This window comes from Melanerpes formicivorus, unplaced genomic scaffold (assembly GCF_026170545.1).
Source record: "Melanerpes formicivorus ecotype bairdi unplaced genomic scaffold, bMelFor1.0.p_v2 SCAF_19, whole genome shotgun sequence".
Classification (NCBI taxonomy): Eukaryota; Metazoa; Chordata; class Aves; order Piciformes; family Picidae; genus Melanerpes; species Melanerpes formicivorus.
The window spans coordinates 14277880-14298722 of NW_027142371.1; the positions used below are offsets into that span (position 1 = coordinate 14277880).

Consider the following 20843-nt stretch of genomic DNA (forward strand, 5'->3'; position numbering starts at 1 on the left):
GGGCTTGACCTGACTCATGTGGAGAAGGCACCCGAGGACTCTGCCAGAGCAGGAGGTCTGCAGTGAAGAGCAGAGGTAGGGGAGGAGGCCAGAGGGGGGCAGGTCACGAGTCCTTCAGTGCATTGAAATGTGCATTGGAGTTAAGAGGCCCCAGGAGCTGCCCCCTGGGACAACGGCCACGGGGTACTGAAACCTGCAGAGAGGGTCGGGCTGGGCTGTGCCCACAGCTCCTGGGGCACCAGCCAAGGACCAGGACTCCATGGACAGCAAGAGAGTCCCTGCAGCAAAGGGAGGGAGCAGAGAAGGGCAGCCAAAGGTGAGCAAGCACAGCTGTGCCCACAGGAGCTCCTGGCTGGGGGTACAGCCCCCAGGAACCCCTCAGGCTGCTGTGGGGCCAGGGCTGGGCACACAAGCACCGGCATGGGGGCACAGCCATGCCCAGAAGCTGGGCACGCAGGGAAGGAGGGATCAGCTCCCCAGTCCTGAGCAGGATTGGTTCTAGGTGAGCTCAGAGCTGTTCTCCTGGACCCCACAGCCAGGGTCAGGTGAGCTTGTCCCTGCCAGGAGCCCCCACCCTGCCTGACAGCAGCCAGCACCCCTGGGGCCCCTGGCACAGCACCTGAAGCCTGGGGGCTGGTTTGAGGGCACCACCACTGACCCACACTGTGCTAGCCCTGCCAAGGCACCTTGGAGGAGAGGGGGAACACTCCCCAGACCTCTTTCCCTTCTGGAGCTCAAATCCCTCCCCCTGCTCCCATATCCAAGCACTCAGCAGGGGGGGTTTAAAATGCGAGGGAAAAGGTTTAAGATGCTGTTAACAACAAAAAACACCAAAAACCCAAGCAAAAAAAAAGGGGAGGGGTGGGGGGTGGAGGGGGAAGCCATGAGGATCTGTAAACTACAGCCAGAAAGAGCAACCCCCCAATAATTTCTGTAGTTCTAGCTAGGAAAGTAAAACATACATCTATCACCTCACAGTTCAGTTTCAAGCTACATTCAGGTCTAGGAATCTCCACATTCTTATGCAATGCCTTAAAAAGCAGCAACAACAACAACAACATCATCAGTAAAAGCTTATCCAAAACCAAAGAGACTCTTAAAAACCTACAAAAAGAAAGCAGATTTGGGTTCTCTGCCCTGCCTGCTCAGAGCAAGGAACCCGAGCAGGGGCCCTGACACCTGTGCTGCTGGCAGCCTAGGGATGGGGGGTTGTATCTGGGGGGCAGTTGCTTCAAGAGGTTGGTTGGTTGGTTGAGAGAAGCAGCATCTGGGGGGGGAGAGTGGGGGGTTCTGCCTGCCTGCAGCACGCTGGCAGCTGCCTCCACACCCCACAGCTCAGGGCTGGGGCTCCAGCTCCAGCAGATTCCAGGTGAGAACGGAGCAGGGAATGCTCCGAGGAGCTGCCCCACCTCGGCACTTGTGCAGAGCCTCCTGCTCTGGGCCATCAAAGCTCTTTCTGTCCATCATTTTCTACCTGTGGCTGCCCTTCAGTCCCTTGAAATCAAAGCCACCCTGCCAGGTTCTTTGGTTAAGACACCTCCCCAGCCCTGCCCCGGGGCCAGGCTTGCCCGCCTGCAGCAGGTGCCCGGGGAGGAAAGGGGCGGTGGCAGAGTCCGGCGGCCGTGCCCGGCCCTCTCCCCCGGGGCAGAGGAGCTGGGTGGGAGCTGGGAGGTTACCAGAGAGCTGAGGGGCACCCAGCTGGCTATTCACAGGCAAAGTAATCCTTGAGTGGGGAGAAGAGGTGCCGGATGACAGGGACGCTCCACGACCTCTCCAGCAGCTTCTGGCGAGCCCCGCGGCCGATGCTGGAGACCTCGGGGTAGTGGAGGGGGAAGCCGAAGATCCTGGAGGAGAGGCAGAGGAGCACGTGGGTGAAGCTGTGCCAAAACTCCTGCCAGAGGGCCTTGGGGGCTGCTAGAAACTGGATTTTTACCCCAGGTCCCTCTGCTGTGTTTTGCAGAGTTGAGGGAGCTGGGAAGCGTTGGTCAAAGTTCAGAGCAGGCTTTGCCCTGCGGCAGCAGAAGCCACCTGCCACAGTGTGAGCTTCCCAGTGCCGCCACACCAGGCTGAGTGTCCCAGCCAAGGCTCAGGTTCACCTCCTCCTGGCGCTGGCAGGGGGCTCAGGGCTGCCAGGCAGCACCCCAGCGTCAGCCTGGCTCTTGGGCAAAGGCCAGCGCCTGCTGCAGCCCAAGACAGACCCAGCCTGCAGCATCCTGCCCAAGCCTCATCACTCTTCCCTCCACAGGCTCCAGGTCCATGCTAGAGGACACTGCTACACCCACTCCCCCCACCACCATTCCATTCCTTCAGCCTCCTCATTGCTCATTAACAAGCTCATTACCATCTGCACATCACTGCAGGGGAGACAGCACCATGCAGGAGCTACAGCACCACACAGGAGCTGGGCTTAGGGCCAAAAGGAGGAAAGAAAGAGCCACAGGAGCACCACAAACAAACCAGAGCTACAGCAAGAGGGTCCCAGAGCAGCACTCCTTACCTGTCCATCCCTGGAAGGTTGCCCCAGAAGTAGCGTGCCCGGTGGGCAGCAGAGATCTTGATGGCATCGATCATCACAGGGTTACACTGAGGGGCACCAGAGGGGGCAAAACCAAAGTTAGAGGAAGGGAGGGCTCAGCCTCCCCCTGCTGGGACCTAAAGCCTTCAGAAAGTCATAGAATCCTAGAATGGGCTGGGTTGGAAGAGACCTCCAAAGGTCATCTTAGTCCAGCCCCACCGCACGCAGCAGGGACATCCCCAACTAGGGCAGGTTGCTCAGAGCTTCACCTCGAATATCTCCAGGGATGGGACCTCAGCTCCCCACCCTGGGCAACCTGTTGCAGTCTTCCAGCACCCTAAGAGCTTCTTCCTAATGTCCACCCTAAATCTACCCTGCTCTCATTTCAAAGCATTGCTCCTTGTCCTGTCACCCCAAGCCCTTGTCAGAAGTCCCTCTGCAGCCTTCTCATAGCTCCCTTCAGCTACTGGGAAGCTGCTCTAAGGTCTGCCTGGAGCCTTCTCTTCTCCAGGCTGGACAACCCCAGTTCTCTCAGCCTGTCCTCACAGCAGAGGTGCTCCAGACCCTGAGCATTTTTGTGGCCTCCTCTGGACCCTCTCCCTCCCTCAGCTCCAGGTCCTTCCTGTGCTGAGGGCTCCCGAGCTGGACTCAGCACTGCAGGCGAGCTCTCAGCAGAAGGGCAGGATCCCCTCTCTCCATCTGCTGGCCACACTGCTTTTGATCCTCCCCCAAGGATGCAGCCCCACAAGCCCCTGTTCCACAGCAGAGCATGGGCCAGCCAGCCATGTGGGGCTCCAGGCCACAGCCATGGCCAGAGCTGATGGGACTCACAGCACACTTCAGCGTGGGTGTCTTGGGAGCCAGGAGCAGGAGCATCAGCCTCCCATGAGACCCGGGGGGCTCCTGCTGCGGCACCCTGGCACGGCTGGCACAGCCCAGAGCAAGTGCCTGCTGCCCTGAGACCTTTGCCAGGGGCAATCCTTACCTCCAGGAAGCGGGAGATGTCCCTCTTGTCGTTGACCCTCATGGCCACCATGTTCTCAAACATCCAGAAGAAGGGGCGCTCCTCCCCCGCCTTGGGGCGAGCGTAGTTGAGCAGGTGATAGAACTCAAAGAAGAGCCTCCCAGTCCCCTCTGCAAGGCACAAACCAGAGCCATGGCTTGGGACCAGCAGTGGCCCAGGGGGGGCATGGGTCTGGGGGCCTGGCTGCCCTCCCCACCACTACTGGCATGGAGAGAGCCTGAGCTCTGCCAGCGCCGGCCGTGGCTTTGCCAGCTCGGAGGGGAGCCACCACCAACCAGTGCTGAGCAAGGCTTGAACCACTGCTCTGCACTTAGAAGGTGGCTCCACAGCCCAGCCCCTGCCTGGAGCAGCCCAGCCCCTGCCTGGAGCAGCCCAGCCCCTGCCTGGAGCAGCCCAGCCCCTGCCTGGAGCAGCCCAGCCCCTGCCTGGAGCAGCCCAGCCCCTGCCTGGAGCAGCCCAGCCCCTGCCTGGAGCAGCCCAGCCCCTGCCCGGAGCAGCCCAGCCCCTGCCCGGAGCAGCCCAGCCCTGCAGGAGCCTTACCACAGATCCCCTTCCTGGCTGCATTGACAAGGGAGAGGTCATCACAGAGGCTTCCACCGATGACCAGGTCAAAGGGACCCCACTCCTCGATCTGCAGCAGACAGAGCCAGTGAGGAGATGCCACTCCAGAGCCTCTCTGATGAAGACCTTCTTGGGGCCCTCCAGGATATAAAGGGGGCCACAAGAAAGCTGGGGAGGGACTTTTGAGGGTGTCAGGGAGGGATAGGACTAGGTGGGGGATGGAGCAAAACTAGAAATGGAGAGATTGGGATTGGATGTGAGGAAGAAGTTGTTCCCCAGGAGGGTGGTGAGAGCCTGGCACAGGCTGCCCAGGGAGGTGGTGGAAGCCTCAGCCCTGGAGGTGTTTGCAGCCAGGCTGGAGGTGGCTGTGAGCAACCTGCTGTGGTGTGAGGTGTCCCTGCCCATGGCAGGGGGGCTGGAGCTGAATGAGCCTTGGAAGTATCTTCCAACCCTGACAGTTCTGTGATTGATTCTATGCCTCTCAGGCCATGGGAGAAGCCCTGGTGGGGGGAGCTGCAGGTGGGCAGGGGGCAGCCCTGGTGGTGGGGGGAGCTGCAGGGGGGCAGGGGGCAGCCCTGGTGGTGGGGGGAGCTGCAGGGGGGCAGGGGGCAGGAGCTGCAGGGGGGCAGGGGGCAGGAGCTGCAGGGGGGCAGGGGGCAGGGACTGCAGGGGGGCAGGGGGCAGGAGCTGCAGGGGGCAGGCGCTGCAGGGGGGCAGGGGGCAGGCGCTGCAGGGGGGCAGGCGCTGCAGGGGGGCAGGGGGCAGGAGCTGCAGGGGGGCAGGGGGCAGGCGCTGCAGGGGGGCAGGGGGCAGGCGCTGCAGGGGGGCAGGGGGCAGGGAGCAGGCGCGGCAGGGGGCAGGCGCTGCAGGGGGCAGGCAGCTCACGTTTCTCTTGGTGATGTTCCTGACGTCGCGCACGAAGGTGATGTTGTCCTCCTGCCGCACGGAGCCCCCGGCCAGCCGCTCCTCGCAGATCTCCGAGGCAATGTACTTCTCCACCTGGATGCCCAGGTCCTTCAGCACCAGGTACCCTGCCAAGGGACAGAGCTCTGAGCTTCCGCCGCGCTCCTTCGCCTCCCGCTCTCCTTCCTCGGCGCCGCCGGCGGTGGCCGCTCGCCCGGCTCCTGGGTGGGGACAGTCACACAGGCGGCCTCCGGGTGAGCCGGCTCCTGGGCCTGGCCCTCCGGGCAGGTCTGCTCCCAGGCAGCTGGGACTCACCCAGACCTCAATGAACTGAGCCAAGGCACTTGCCCTCAGGCACTTCTTCAGCAGAGGCCAGGTTACCAGCACTGCCAGGGCTCTTGCTTCTCAGTGAGACCAGCCACCTGAGACAGCACTCAGCACAGCAGGGACCTCTGTGAGCAGTTCTCATGCCCCCCAGCCCACCATCCCCCTCTCCATCTCACCATCCCACTCCAGCCCACCATCCCTCTCCATCTCACCATCCCGCTCCAGCCCACCACTCCTCTCCAGTCCACCATACCCCCCCAGCTCACCATCCCTCTCTCCATCTCACCATCCCCCTCTCCATCTCACCATCCCCCTCTCCATCTCACCATCCCCCCTCTTCAGCCCACCACTCTTCTCCAGCCCTCCCTCCTCCACAGCCCTGTCCAGCAGGAAAGGGAACCCTGCCCTCATGCCCTTCTGATGGGCATCCATCCCTCTGCTTCTCATCCCCTTCTGAGGGTGATGCCCCTGCCCTTCATCTCCTTCTCCCCACCAAGCTTTCAGAGACAGCTCTGAAGCCATCAAACCCCAACACCCAGCACTGCAACCCAGCAGGATGGTGCCCTCCCAGTGCCCTCCCAGTGCCTCACCTGTGGCTATGCCATCAAACAAGGAGAGCACTCGAATCGGTCTCCTCTTTGCTGGTGGAACCGTTGGGTAGATTTTGGGTGCAGCCTGCAAGGAGAGAACATCAGTGAAGTTCCAGCTCTGGCCAAGCGCTGCCAGCGGGGCCACAAGCCTGCAGAGGGTGGCTGAGCGAGGTCAGGGCAAGGGGAGGGCCTGAGGACCTCTGAGCCCTGGGCCCCCCCTGCCCACCAGAGCCCTTACATATTCCTGCCCCTTGTCGCTGGTGAAGAAGTCCTGCAGGCGCACGCTCCAGTCCTGCCGCCGCTGCAGCACGCCGTAGCTGCCCTGGGGCTGGCACATGTAGCAGTTCCAGGGCTCCTGCTCCTTGGCCTTGGCAGATGTCCCTCGTCCCACCAGCACCTCCAAACACTCCACACAGAAGCACCTGCCCAAGCCACAACCACCTCGTGACCCCAGAGCCTCCCCCTGCCAGGCGCCGCAGCCCCCAGCCCCTTTGGCAGCACTTTCCCCTGCCTGGGTTTTAGGGCTGCAGGTGAAGCTCCTGCCAAGCTCCCTGGGGCTTATCCAGCTGCAGCCTGGCTGAGCAGGGCTTGGAGTGGCTGGACTGGGAGTGCTGTGGCACAGCAACCTGCCTGGGCTCACCCAGGACCCTGGCTCCCCTGTGGCTCCCCAGGGGTGATGCTGGAGGAGCCAGGCTGGGACCCACCTGCAGCAGCTGGCATTGCTGCAGAGCAGCAGCTCCTTGCCCTCACAGCAGACAGTGCAGTAGGACTGGTAGCCATCTTCATCATACATGTAGAAGAGCTCCAGGAACCTGTCCTGGTGGGGAGAGGGACAGAGGGCTCAGGGTCGGTGCCCAGAGGTGAAGAGAGAACAAAGACAGCTTTGGAGTGTCTGGTGCAGGCTGAGAGCTCAGGGATGCCCATCCTCAGTGCTCCAAGCACAGGAAACACACCAAGGTGGATGGAACACAGCCAGGAACTGGCACTTGTCACCTCCTGTCCCACCAGTGCTGGTTGCAGCAGGGATGGGTCCCACTCCTGCTGCCCTCCAGCCCCAGCTCCCACTCAGCCCAGCCCAGCACTCACCCTGCAGGTCTGGCAGAGGCCCCCCTCGAAGAGGGGGTGGAAGGTGGCTGGGTTCCTCCTCCCGCAGGACAAGCAGCTGTCTGTGTGACACAGAGAGCTCTGCTCAGTCCCACCCAGGGCAGCAGACCCCCTGCAGCCCCTCCCACCACGACCACCACCCAGCCTGGAGCCCAGTCTGAACTGGGGCAGCTCCGTGGGCAGCTGCAGACCCCCAAGGAGGAGCTGCCCAGCAGATCCCTCAGCAGCCTTCAGCACAGAGGGAGGCTCAGGACTCTGCTGCCACAGCACCTGCACCAAATCCCAGCTTGGTGGGAGTGGGAAAGGACCCCTGGAGATCACCCAGTCCAACCCCCCCTGCTAAAGCAGGGCACCCACAGCAGCTTGCCCAGCAGCACAGCAGCCAGGTGGGGTTGGAATCCCTCCAGAGAAGGAAACTCCACAACCTCTCAGGGCAGCCTGCCCCAGGGCTCTGCACCCTCTGCTTTCCCCACCCCCAGGGGATGAGGTTAGGAAGGAGCCAGGAGCCCACACCTTCACCCAAGAGAGAGAAGACAGGAGCATGGTTACCTTCCAGACTCCCACTGCTGTTGGTAACTTCAGACACCATTTGCTCTTTGGAAAACAAAAGCACAAGAGGTTCAGCATCAGCTGGATCCTCCCAGACACCTCCCAGACACCAAGCTGCTGCAGCCCTGCTGGGCACTGCCCCGAGGCAGCAGCCGTGGGCACACCTTGGACACTTTGCCCTTGCACTGCTGGAGAGGTTGGGAGGCTCCAGCTCAAAGCAGCACCACGAGGAGCACCTCCAAGCTGAGCCCTCCACAGAGCCCAGCTTGTGGTGCCAGGGCTTGCAGTTGGGGGTCGCTGGAGCAAGGCACAAGTGAGGACCACAGAAGCATTTTTTGTCTTCAGAAACCAAGCTCATGGCCCCCAGGAAGAGCTGAGCCCTTCCCCAGAAGATTTCCAGGTGCTGTTCAGGATGCAGGGCCCAGGCCACGCTGCTCCCCAGCTCCTGCTGCCGCTTACCCCTGGTCTGGTCCTCCTCCACCCGCTGCTCCTTGCTGTTGTTGCACAGGTTGGTCTTCAGCCTCTTGGTGGGGGGGTACTGCTCCAGGGACTGCACCTCCTCTGTCCCATTCCTCAGGGCTCCATTCTCTGCAAGGGAAAGGTGGCTCCTTGGGGACAAGCTTCCAAGCCCCAGCAGCCCCCCTGAAGCGCTGGGGGTCATCCCCTGCCAAGCCCTGACAGGTCTCACCCCAGCCAAAAGCAGAGCCCTCCCTGGCAACCAACTTCCCCACAGGTGGCTGGAGGCTAAGCCAGGTCACAGGAGCAGTGGCCCTGAGGATGCCTTCCTCTGCTGGGGCATGGGGCACCAGAGAGGAGCCCCCCCAAGGCCACCTCAGCACCAGGCCAGCACAGCCATGGCTCAGCTGGGACTGACCAGAGCAGCTGGGCAGCAGGGGTGCCCACGCCAGCCCCGTGCCCGGCTGCTGGCCCCCAGCTCACCTGAGGCTTTGGGGGGCCGCAGCCCCTTGACTCCCGTGGGTTTGAAGCCAGTGAGTGCCCAATCCACCATGGGCCTCAGCTGCTCCTCCAGGGACTCCCCAGGGCCGGCTGAAAAGGTCTTCCCCGAGCGGCTGCGGGCAACCTGCCGAGAGAGAGGAGGGGCAGCGTGGGCCAGGGGGCTCAGGGCTGGCCCCTGGGCAGAGAAGCAGCCTGGCTGCAGCCTGTGGTGCCCCACATGCCTGCCAAGTCCCCTCCCCACCATACACCCCCAGCTCCCAGGTCCCCTCCCCACCGAACACCCCCAGCACAGCGGCAGCTGCTGGATTCCTGCACTGGGTGTGCCCCCAGACTCTGCTTCCAGGCAAGAAAGAGGGAGCAGAGAGGAGGCAGAGAATGTGCCCCTGAGTCTGCAGCTCCCTAAGCCAGAGTGTGAGGCATCAGCCCCACGGGGTGCTCAGTGCCAGCCCAGATGGCAGAGGGCATCCAGCGCCCTCCCAGGACACCTCCTGCCAGCCTGACGCTGCCCTGCGGTGCTGCCACACGTCAGAGCCTCCAGAGGGAGAGGGGCCCAGGGGGTTCTGGAGCAGTGAGGCCCTGAAGCAGCAGCAGTTACTCCAGCAGCAGAATCTGGCCCCATGGCTGCAGCTGGCAGCAGTCCCAGCAAAGGAGGGGTTCCTGCAGACATCTGCCCACAGTGCCCCAGCAGATGGGCAATGATTAATTCCATGGCAGGAGGCCCTCACTGATGGCTCTCAAGGTGACTCCCTGGCATGGGCCAGAACCACCCTGAGCAGAGCAGAGCAGTGCTGGGGGGGGCAGAGCCCCCACCGCCTGCCCACGCTCTGCCCCAGCTCCACAGCCTCCAGGGCTGAGCAGGTGCCCAGTGTCCCAGCTGGGGCACCTCCTCCTGCCCCAGCAAAACATTTCCTTCCCCCTCTCAAGCTTCACCAGCCCCTCTGAGCACAGCCTGTGCCCCCTCCTCTGCACCCCACTGCCCATCTGGAGCCTGGCACCTCCTCCCTCCGCCCCCAGCGCTGCCCAGGGTACCTCCAGGGCATGGTAGATGGCTCGGCGGTAGGAGACCAGCTTGTTAAAGGTGGAGGAGTTGAAATGCTGCCTGAAGGCCACCAGTCCCACCAGCTTGTCTGCAGACACCTGGCAGAGCAGCAGAAGCTTGGCAGCAGGCAGGGGGCACAGCTCACCCTGGCACCGCGGTCCCTGCCGCAGCCCCCAGCCCTGCCCGGGGCGCTGGGCCGAGGCTGTGCCACGCTGCCAGGGCTTGGTCTGGATCATGCAGCCAGGTGAGGAAGCCCAGAGGCAGCTTTGCAAGCGAGAAGTGGCAGGGGGAGAAGGGCAGGAGTGACAACACTGCCCTCCTGGAACCCCAATGGTTTGGGCTGGAAGGGACCTTGAAGGGCATGGAGTCCAAGCCCCAGCCCAGCACTGCCAGGGCACCACCAGCCCATGGCCCTCAGCACCACAGCTCCAGGGCTTGGGAACCCCTCCAGGGATGGAGACTCCACCACTGCCCTGGGCAGCCTGGGCCAGGCCTGGACAAGCCTCAGATGCAAGAAATGCAGAGGGCACAAGCAGCAGGGGAGGGCAGGGGCACAGAGGCAGCAGGGGTGGGCAATGGGCAGGGGCAGCAGGGGCGGGCAGGGGCAGGCAGCAGGGGCGGGCAGAGGGCACAGGCGGCGGGGGCGGGCGGGGGGCAGCCGGGGCAGGCAGTGGCAGCCGGGGAGGGCAGGGGGCAGCCGGGGAGGGCAGGGGGCACAGGCAGCAGCTCACCTCAGAGAACTTGCCATCTCCAAACCACTGCACCCAGCGCATGCCCGTGCCCGCCTGGCGCTTGGCGGTGGCGCGGTGGGACACGACGATCGCAGGCCACCAGGAGAAGCCTTTGATCTTCCCCCACACCAGCTCCCCGATGCCAAACTCCTTCCCATCCTGCAAGCAAGAGGACAGCACAGATCAGCCAAAAGCACCGAGCCCTCCTCCTCCTCCCAGCAGCCACCCAGGAGAGCCTGGGGCAGGGGGGGGGGTCCCTGCCCCCTGCCTGTGCCATGGGGCACAGCCACCTCCATGGACCTCTGCTCAGGCAGCTGCAGAAGCTGCAAGCTCCCTGCCCTCAGCAGAACGCAGCTGGCTCCCAGCCCTGCTCCATGCTGCCAGCCCCACTCTGAGCCTGGTGCGTGCTCCATCCTGCACAGCCCTCCTGGCACCGGTGCCCTCTGCATGCCCACTCCTGCCTGCCCTCCTAGGGTCCCAGCAGACACTGGGGAGCCTTTTCCTGCCCACACAGACAGCCAGGAGGCTCTGCAGTAGTCCCACCAGTGATGGGAATGGGCAAGGCACAGGTGGGCAGCAGTTTCAGGGACTCTTCTGATGCCCTCACCCACATCTGTCAGGAAGAACTTCTGCAGGGAGCTGTTGGCCTGGCAAAGGCCTCTGAGAGCATCCAGCCCAGCCAGCAGCTCAGCACCACCATAGCCACCAAACCCTGGCCCCAGGAGCCATGGCCACAGCTTTCCTGAACCCCTCCAGGGCTGGGGACTCCACCACCTGCCTGGGCAGCCTGGGCCAGCCCCTGACCACTCTTGCAGCAAAGAAATCTTTCCTCATCTCCAACCTCAGCCTCCCTGGGGCAATTCCAGGCCAGTTCCTCTCATTCTCTCACCTGAGACTGGGCAGAAGAGCCCAAGCTCCCCCTGGCTCCAGCCTCCTCTCAGGGAGCTGTAGAGAGCCACAAGGTCTCCCCTCAGCCTCCTCTTCTCCAGGCTGAGCACCCCCAGCTCCCTCAGCTGCTCCTCCCCAGACCCTTCCCCAGCTTGGTTGCCCTCCTCTGAACCTGCTCCAGCCCCTCAGAGTCCTTCTTGGAGTGAGGAGCCCAAAACTTGGTTCAGTGGCAGGAGGCATGGCCCAGGCAGGCGAAGCAAGGCAGGGGACACTGCATGTCCTGCCTGCTGCAGTCCCTGGGCAGAGCTTGCTCCTTGGGCACAGCCTTCATGGAGCTCCCAACTTGCCTGGCCGTGCCCCAGGGAGAGGGCACCTACCCAGGACAACCCCCAGCACAGGGGAGAGTGGGGAAGGGGGCAGAGCAAAAACAAGAGGGCAAAAAGAGCTGGGAAGGTCGGTGTGACCATGCCAAGGGCCAGCAGGCAGGCTGAGGGGGCTGTGCCAGCACAGAGCTGTGCCAGCACAGAGCTGTGCCCCGCAAGGCCCTCCGGGCAGGAGCCCTCCCCGCTGCCCGCACAGCCCTCCTGCCCAGGCACCGACTGAGCAGCGAGATGCCAGTTGCCCAACTCCTGCACGTCTCAGGCCCTGCCTTGGTGCCTGCAGGCACTGAATCACGGCAGCCCCAGCAGCCCCAGCAGCTCCAGCAGCCCCAGACAGAAGCATTTCCTGCACATGCCACTGCCTGCCCCGGCCGGGCACGGGCAGCCACCAGCCTGGCGTGTGCCACGCACGCGGGGAGCCCCCGGAGGCTCCTGCAGCCTCCCCTGGGGCTGGTGGGGCTGCTCCCTGGCACAGCAGCACCAACCCCGCTGCCCGAGGGATGGGGACCTCCCTGGGCAGGCAGGGGAAGGCAGGCAGGGAGGAAGGGGCAGCAGGAGAAGCTGCCTCCAGAGGCTCTCCTCGCTGGGGGCTCGGGGGTGAGAGTTCGGCCCCTCTCTACCTGGTACTCCAGCGCCGTGCCCGCATCCCTGCTCTCCTGCTCCTCGGTGCCCAGCTCGGGGGCGCCGTTGTGCCCCTCTTGGGAGCTGGAGCCCGACAGGGTGCTGCTGCTGCGGGAGGAGTCCCGAGAGTCCTCCTCGGTCAGGTCGATGGGCGCCGGCGTGGGCGCGGCCGAGCGGCGCCGGGAGACCTGCAGGGCGCAGAGCAGAGCCTGAGCGTGGCAGGAGGGCAGGGCAGGGACCCCCAGCCCCTCGTCACCCTCAGCCCTTCCTCACCCCTGGCTCATCACCCTCAGCCCCTCATCACTCCCAGCTCCTCACCACCCCCAGCTCTTTGTCACCCCCAGCCCCTCACCCCCCCTGGGCTCATCCCCTTCAGCCCCTTGCCACCCCAAGTCCCTTATCACCCCTGGGCTCATCCCCTTTAGCCCCTTATCACCCCCAGCCCCTCATCACCCCTGGGTCATCCCCTTCAGCCCCTCATCACCTCCAGCCCCTCACCCCACCTGGGCTCATCCCCTTCAGCCCCTTGTCACCCCCAGCCCCTCCTCACCCCTGGGCTCATCACCCCCAGCCCCTCGTCACCCCCCAGCCCCTCAGCCAGGGATCAGAGAGGGGAAGCCACAGCCTCAGCTGGCAATGGAACTCCAAGCCCAGGCCTGGGGTGCTGGAGGGAGAACTGCTCTGCTTCGCCTTCCAAGAGCCCTGGGGGACGGTGCCCCACTTGCTCTCCTCCCTTCTCCTCTCCCCAGTTCACCCCAGGGCGCTCAGAGCAGCCAGAGCAGAGGCAACCAGCAGCACACAGCCCCCTGTGCCCCCCAGGGGACACTGAGGCAGGGAGAAGCTGCAGCGTGCTGCAGGGCACAGCAGCAGGGCAGGTCCCCAGACCCCTGGGGAAGCCCCAGGCAGAGCCTCACCCGCAGAGGAGTCGGCAGGTCCCGGAGAGGCTCCTGGCTGCTGCTATCCTCCTTGAGCTTCCCCTCGGGCTGGCTCTGGCCCGCCTGGAAGAGGTGGCGGGCAGGGGGCTTCTGCCGCAGGCTGCTCTCCCAGCCCGCGCTGCCCCGGGGCCGGCCCTGCAACCACAAGAGTGGGGCCGTGGCAGGGGCACCATCCCCCTGCCAGGGGCACCACCCCCCCTGCCAGGGGCAGCTCCTGCTTCTTCAGCTGGGCACCAGAGCCCTGGGCACGGGGAAGGCATCCCTGGCACCACCACTGCGGCCCCCTGCAGCCCACCAGCAGCTGCCACAACCCCCCGGGGGCTAGGCCCTCTTAACACCCTCCCCCTCCTTATGGCTACAGCCAGTGCAAGAGCCAGACACTGGGAGAGCCATGAGGGTGGCACCCTGCTCACACACACCCCCATGGGCGCTCTCCTGCAGCCCTGGGTGCTCACACACACCCCCATGGGCGCTCTCCTGCAGCCCTGGGTGCTCACACACACCCCCATGGGCGCTCACCCCCCCACGATGGGTGCTCACACACCTCCATGGGCACTTACACAGACATCCCTGGGTGCTCACACAGACATCCCATGGCTGCTCCACCTCCCCCAGCCCAGTCCCTGCAGCCCCTCCCCTGCTCTTTCAGCCCCCCTCCCAGTTTCCCAACCACCTGCCCCAGGCCTGCTCCCTGCAGCCAGCCCTGCAGCTGCCAAAGGAGCTGAGATGCTGGCAAGTGAAACCTCCCTCCCTGAACCCCCAAACTCGTGAGGGGAAGCTGCCTGCTCAGCCCAGCTGGGTTGGTGGCTCTGCCTTTGGGAGCTGCCTGCTCAGCCCAGCTGGGTTGGTGGCTCTGCCCTTGGGGAGCTGCCTGCTCAGCCCAGCTGGGTTGGTGGCTCTGCCCTTTGGGAGCTGCCTGCTCAGCCCAGCTGGGTTGGTGGCTCTGCCCTTTGGGAGCTGCCTGCTCAGCCCAGCTGGGTTGGTGGCTCTGCCCTTTGGGAGCTGCCTGCTCAGCCCAGCTGGGTTGGTGGCTCTGCCCTTTGGGAGCTGCCTGCTCAGCCCAGCTGGGTTGGTGGCTCTGCCCTTTGGGAGCTGCCTGCTCAGCCCAGCTGGGTTGGTGGCTCTGCCCTTTGGGAGCTGCCTGCTCAGCCCAGCTGGGTTGGTGGCTCTGCCCTTTGGGAGCTGCCTGCTCAGCCCAGCTGAGTTGGTGGCTCTGCCCTTTGGGAGCTGCCTGCTCAGCCCAGCTGGGTTGGTGGCTCTGCCCTTTGGGAGCTGCCTGCTCAGCCCAGCTGGGTTGGTGGCTCTGCCCTTTGGGAGCTGCCTGCTCAGCCCAGCTGGGTTGGTGGCTCTGCCCTTTGGGAGCTGCCTGCTCACAGGCAGAGCTCCAACCTTGGGGAGGGAGGGGGGAGGAGGGGATTTCAAAGGCAGAACAATAAAAAGGCAGAAGGCAAAAGAAGAAGAAAAAGAAAAGCAAGAAAACTGTGCAGATCCTCCTGGAGCTGGGTCAGAGTTAGCTAACAAAGGATGGGGAGGGAGGGACAGGGAGGGAGAGGGAAAATGGGATGCAGCCACCCTGGGAGAGTGGGAGAAGGGAAATGCTTCAGGCCAGCAGCAAGGCCAAGCCCTTGGGAGGAAAACCTCAGCACAGGGAAGATGATGGAGTGCTGCAAGATGTTGGGAGTGTGGCTGCATCACACACCCCTGCTGCATCACACACCCCCACCCCTGCTGCAACACACCCCCCCACCCCTGCTGCAACACCCACCCCCACCCCTGCTGCAACACCCACCCCCACCCCTGCTGCAACACCCACCCCCACCCCTGCTGCTCCTGGCATCATGGAAAGCAGGAATTGCTGCATCCAGTTCTGCAGCCCCTAAGACAGGAAAGATCTGGAGGTGCTGGAAGGTGCCCAGAGCAGGGCCAGGAGGAGGAGCAGAGGGCTGGAGCTGCTCTGCTGTGAGCACAGACTGAGGGAGCTGGGGTTGTGCAGGCTGGAGAGGAGAAGGCTCTGAGGAGACCTCATTGTGGCCTTCCAGGATCTGCAGGGGGCTGCAGGAAAGCTGGGGAAGGACTTTTGAGGTTGTCAGGGAGGGATAGGACTGGGAGGATGGAGCAGAACTAGAAGTGGGGAGATTGAGATTGAAGAGGAAGAAGTTGTTCCCCATGAGGGTGGTGAGAGCCTGGCACAGGCTGCCCAGGGAGGTGGTGGAAGCCTCCTGCCTGGAGGTGTTTGCAGCCAGGCTGGAGGTGGCTGTGAGCAACCTGCTGTGGTGTGAGGTGTCCCTGCCCATGGCAGGGGGTTGGGACTGGCTGAGCCTTGAGCTCCCTTCCAGCCCTTACAGCTCTGTGAGTCTAATTGAAAGGCTGCCTGTAGTAGATGAAGCTTGCAGCTGCCACCAGGCTGCTGCCCCAGCACTGAGCTGCCCTGGAGGGGAAGGGGTAAGAGTCTGGGGCACCCCCAGGCAGCCCCAAGTCCCCAGCAGCCAGCTCTGAGAGCAGGCAGCTGAGCACTTACCTCCTGTGAGCCTGTGAGAGTGAGTGGCCAGGACAGGTCCTCCTTGGGCAGGGCTCCCTTGCTCAGCCTCTTGTTGTTCTTCAGGGGTGGCAGCCCCAGGTCTCCAGTCTCTGGGCAGGGACAAGGCCAGGGCAGAGTCAGGCTCCAGAAGCCTCCACACAGCTCTGCCTGCAACTGCTCTCCGAGGGGCACAGTGTGATTTGGTGAGACCCAAACCCTCCTCCTGGGAGAAATGTGGCCACAAGCAGCATCCCCAAGGGCTCCCCATCACCACACAGCCAACACTGGCAGCCACCATCACCCACCTGCCCCCCAAAGCTGGCACCTGACTGCAACTGTGGGCACCTGGAAGCTCAGAGACACAAGGACACCACAGGCTTGCTCATCAGGGCTTGTCAGCAGCTCAGCTGCAGCAGGACCTCATGCAGCCAAGAGCTGGGACATGGGGACCAGGACCAGAGCATGCCAGGAACTGGGATGCAGCACCTCAAGCTGAGGGCTCCCTGCCTCCTGAGCTCCTCAGGGGTGAAACCATCGAGGGGGCAGAGCCAGCATCCCAGTGTGGTTCCACAGCCCCCCTCTGGGTCACCCTGGCCTGGAAATACCATCAGAAAGCAGCAACCCAGCGGAGTCACAGAGGGATGTGAGCGATGCTGCAGCCCCCAGCAAGCCCACAGGATGGGAGGGGGGTGGAGATCCATGGCTCCATGCCCCCCAAGCATGGCACACGCTGGGCACAGCGTGGTGAGACTCACCTGCAGCATTGGGCTTCCCATTCTCATCCCCCAAGCCCAGGGCAGCAGGTGAGGCAGTGGTGGTGCAGTCCCCGTTGAGAAGGATGAGCTCTGCCCTGCACTCTGCCTTCTCCCCACCGTGGTTCTTGTTCTTCATGGCTGCCTGTGGAAGCCAGAGTGGAAAGGGAATTGAGCCCAGCAGGAAGGCCCTGGGAAGGCAGAGGGCACAGGGCAAGCTCTGCATGCCTGCCACAGCTTCTCATGCCCTGAGCAGAGGGGTCTGGCTGGAGGCAAGTCAGAAGCGGTGCTGGGAATACCAACAGGCATCTGAACTAAGCCCCCCCACGAATGTGGTGGCCCTGAAGATCCACCAGCTCCAGCAAACAGAGGACCCAGGCACAACCTGCTTGTTCTTAGGCAAGCTCTGGGGCTTTTCTCCAGGGCTGTGCCAGGCTGGTGCCCCCGTCCTGGGTGCTGCCCCCATCCTGGGTGCTGCCCCCGTCCTGGGCGCTGCCCAGCCCAGGCTGGCTCCGACGGGGCAGCGCCGGGCACGGCTGGAGAGCCTGCTCCGGAGGAGAGCTGCACTTCCCAGCCCCCCCAGCCCCAGGCACCAGCCTCAGTGTGCTCAGGCTTCCCAGCAGAGCCAGCACGCCCAGCGGTGGGTGGGCTGTGGCAGCAGCAGGACACAGCAGACAGCTCGCCGTGGGGGGGCAAAGTCCTGGCGCCTGCAGTGAGGAAAGCTCCTCCTGCCCCCTCCCCGGCCTCAGCTCCAGGGCAAAGGGGCAGGGCAGGGGTCTGCACCCAGCACCCCCTCTGCCCCAGGAGAGGTGGAGCGAGCCTGGCCTGTGCCCAGGTGCCTCTGCCCTCCCTGCCTGGATCCTGTTTTGGGAGGAGGAAGCTCGGGGCTGCCCCACAGGCAGCCGGGACGGGACGCCGCTCGTGGAGCTGCCTCGCTGCTGGGCTCGGGATCTGTGCTGGAACTTGCCCCTTGCCAGCACAGCCATTTCAGGAGCACCTAACTCAGCTGAAGCAGCAAGCAGCAGGGCTTTAACCCACCCAGGATCCTGCTGGGAAGCCAAAGCAATGCTACCCCCCCCTCCCCAGAGCCCCAAAGAGCCCCCAGGCTCCAGCCCCACGCCCCCTGCACCCCCTCTCTGCCACTCTCGCTCGGCATCGCCTCCGACTGCTTCCCCAGCAATTGGGATTCCTGCTCGGGGATCATCTGTCAGCACCTCCACAGACAAAGGCCAGCTGGGGGTTGATGGTTTGGGTGCCAAGGGCAGCGTTAAAACCCTGGTAACACCCAAACACGGAGCAAAACAGGTGCTGGGTGCTCACCTCTGCAAGGAGAGCCCTCGGGGTGCAGGATCTGCCTCCCCATGCAGACAACACCGCTGAGGAAAAGGGAGGAATGGGAAGAATGGGGAGGAATGTGAGAAAATGGAGAGAAATGGGGGGGGAATGGGGAGGAAGAGGGAGAAAATGGAAGAAGCTGGGAGGAAATGGAAGAAAATGGGGAACAATGTGAAGTACAAAGGAAAGGAATGGGAAAGAATGGGGAGAAAAGGAGAGGAATGGGAGAAGATGGGAGAGGAATGGCACTAGAGGGAGGCTGAAGCTGAGTAAAGCCCTACAGCTGTGAGCAGAAATCCCACCACTGCAGCACATCTGCTCCCAGACCCAGCAAACAATTCCTGGGAGCTGCCCAGGCATGCCAGGCTGCCCCTGGCCACCCCTGCCTCAGAAGGAGGGTCCCACATGCCAGCTCTGGGTGCTCTCAGAAGCAGCAACATGCTCCTGGAGCAGCACAGCCAGGTCAGCTCTGCCCCAGCTCCCTTCCTGCCCTGCTGCAGAACCAGCAGGGATGCTGCCACAAAGGAAATAGCAAATCTCACCCCCAAAACCCTGTGCCTATCACTTGGGAACCCACACAGCAAGGTGTGAGGGGACAGAGTGCTCTCTGAGCATGAGGGTGAGCCAGGAGGATGAGGACAGGGAGCTGGGGCAGATGGAGACTGTGAAGAGTGAGCATGTCCCTGCCAGCCCCTGCTGGGGGGGTGGAGGGGAGGGTGACACATCAGCCAGGTCTCTCTGGCACCCACAGCCAGGATTGAGCGCCCCATGTGCCAAGCTCAGCCGTGCCACATACTCGGGGAGCTCCAACATGGTCTTTGTTCCACTGAAAGCAGAACAAAAGAGTTCTCACTGGGAAGGAGCTGAACTGCCCCTGGCAGAGCTGGAGACCCCACCACAGCTCTGCCAGTCCATGGGACCCAGCAGCAGGCACTGGGGTGAGCATGGGCATTTCATGGGCATTCCCATCCCACCAGGCAGGGCCTGCCACGCACACACAGGAGCAAGCAGTGCACACACAGCCTGAGATCATTCAAGGACATCCCAGCAGCATCCCCTGCCATGCAAGTGGGACAGGGACCATCCCACCACCACCCAAACTGCAGAGCTGAATCCTCACTCTCCCCAAAGCCTCCCTTGAGGCAGCAGGATGGCAACTCCCATCCCTCCTCCTCCCTTTGGAAGCCACCCCAGGCCATCCTGCCTGCTGAGGACATGCCTCTGTCCTACCATCCCTCTGAGGATCTCCCCAAGGAGTCACCATCCTCACCACCCTCCCAACCTCCTGCTCAGGAGGCAGGCTCAGCCCTCTGTCCTCTCCTGCCCCGGCAGCAGCTCACCCCTGCACACAGCACTGCAGAAAGAGTAAGCAGCAGAGGGCTGCCCTCACCCATCCTGTGCCAGGGGAGGAGGAGCAGCACCACCATGGGCTCTGCCTGGCCCAAAACACTACAGACACCCAGCCCCATGCCACGGCCCTGAGCTGGCCACCAGACAGCTCCCTCCCAGAGCACAACCGGTGCCGACTCCTGCCCCGATGCCCCAAGAGGCTGGCACCGGCGGCAGCCCTGCCACTGCCTGGTGACCAGGACGCGCCCGGCAGCGACACCCCCATGAGAGCAGACACTGAAGCCCCCCGAGTTTCGCAACACCACTTCCTCTGAGCTTTGCCAAACTGGTCCAAGACCACGACAGACGTTCGCTGCGTCCAGAGCCTCCCAGTCCCTGGGCGGCCAAGCTCTCCGGGCAGAGCCTCACCTGCCAGGGCTCCGGGCAGGGCTGGGTCCCTCCAGCCCCGCTGCCCACTCCCCGGCACCAGAGCTGCTCTCCGCAGCTCCTGGCTGGGGCTGGGTTGGGTTTTCCTTCTTGAGGAAACAGGCTGGCCCTTATCAGGTGCGGTTCCCCAGTAGGTGGAGAGATCGCAGGGGAGACAGCCGGACTTTGCCTCCAGACAGGGGGCATGCATATCAAAAGGCTGCAGGGAAGTTTTACGGGATGGCTGGGATGGCAGCCATCACCCAAGCCCTGTTTGAATAACAAAAAGACATAAAGGACCCCAATGGCCGGGGCTTGCTCCCCCCGCCTCGCCCCAGGCTGGCCCTGGGCTATCCTCAGCACACAAATGGCCTTTAACTCTCCCCAAACCGAACAGCTCCCTCTAATCCTGGGAAGAAAAGAGTTGCTGGGCTGGCAGTCCGGTAAGAAAGGGAGCCGGGTTTGGCAGATATGCTCATTAAGAAGGGCAGGCTCTGCTCTCCCCTCCCCTGCCCGTTTCCTGTCCCTGGCCCCTCTCTGCGCTCCGGCACTTCCCTCCATTTTCCCCCTGTTTCCTCTCCTGCCCCAGCTCCGCTCCCCGCCAGCCCGCAGCAGCCCTCGGTGGCCACCCCGCTGCCTTTCAGCAAAGCTGGCTTGAAAGAAAAGAAACAAAACAGCAAACCGGCCCCTCCTCTCCCGGGGAAGACCGGGCCTGAGAGCTCTCCTGGGCAGCCACCATCGGAGCCAGCTGCTGCCCCAGCGGCCCTAGGCTCTTTACCATGCTCATCTCCATCAGCTCGTCCCACTGGGATGAGCCACCCTGGCTCTCCTGAGCCCCCCCACCCAGGGACGGGCACCCCGGGCAGGGCTGGAGGCTGCAGGGGCTCCGCTGTCACACCGCCGGGTCTCGCTCAGCCGTGGCAGGTCCTCCGTCCGGAGCCGTTACTGCTTCATCTTCCTCCTGCACAAGAGGACACAAAATGATGACAGTGACACCTCCCTGTCCCCATCTACCCCCATACGGTGCGGCTCAAGCCTCCCCAGAGCTGGAGGCAGGGGCACCCCATCCCCGGAGGTGTTCATGGCCAGGTTTGGACGAGGCTTTGAGCAACCTGATCCAGCAGAGATGTCCCTGCCACGACAGCGAGGTTGAACTAGGTCTTTCCAGTCCTTTCCAACTCAAACCACTCTCCAGTTCCCCCTCACTTCATTAAAAATAATTAGGAAACTGGAGGCAGAGGCAGAAAATCCAAGTCCTGCTGCAGGGGCTGCAGGCTTCACCCCCTTGCTCCCTCTGTCCCCTTCCTGAGCAGCTGCCAGCACCACTGGACCCGGGTGACCACCCGTGGCTCCGAGCCC

General features: G+C 63.5%; 1 protein-coding gene across 1 annotated transcript; it reads right to left on the reverse strand.

Annotated features, from left to right (window-relative positions):
• Positions 1-622: 622 nt before the first annotated feature.
• DNMT3B (DNA methyltransferase 3 beta) lies at positions 623-20439 on the reverse strand. The gene is made up of 20 exons (XM_068150187.1): positions 20263-20439; positions 16398-16539; positions 15643-15752; positions 13104-13259; positions 12189-12377; positions 10301-10459; positions 9560-9667; positions 8513-8654; positions 8033-8161; positions 7574-7618; positions 7007-7086; positions 6625-6737; positions 6159-6342; positions 5921-6005; positions 4986-5224; positions 4080-4170; positions 3501-3649; positions 2498-2583; positions 1677-1844; positions 623-1031 (listed from the first exon to the last, which is right to left on the reverse strand). Exons 1-19 carry the CDS (start codon positions 20275-20277, stop codon positions 1703-1705), a joined length of 2364 nt encoding a protein of 787 aa, XP_068006288.1. The 5' UTR covers positions 20278-20439; the 3' UTR covers positions 623-1031; positions 1677-1702.
• Between the last annotated feature and the right edge of the window lie 404 nt (positions 20440-20843).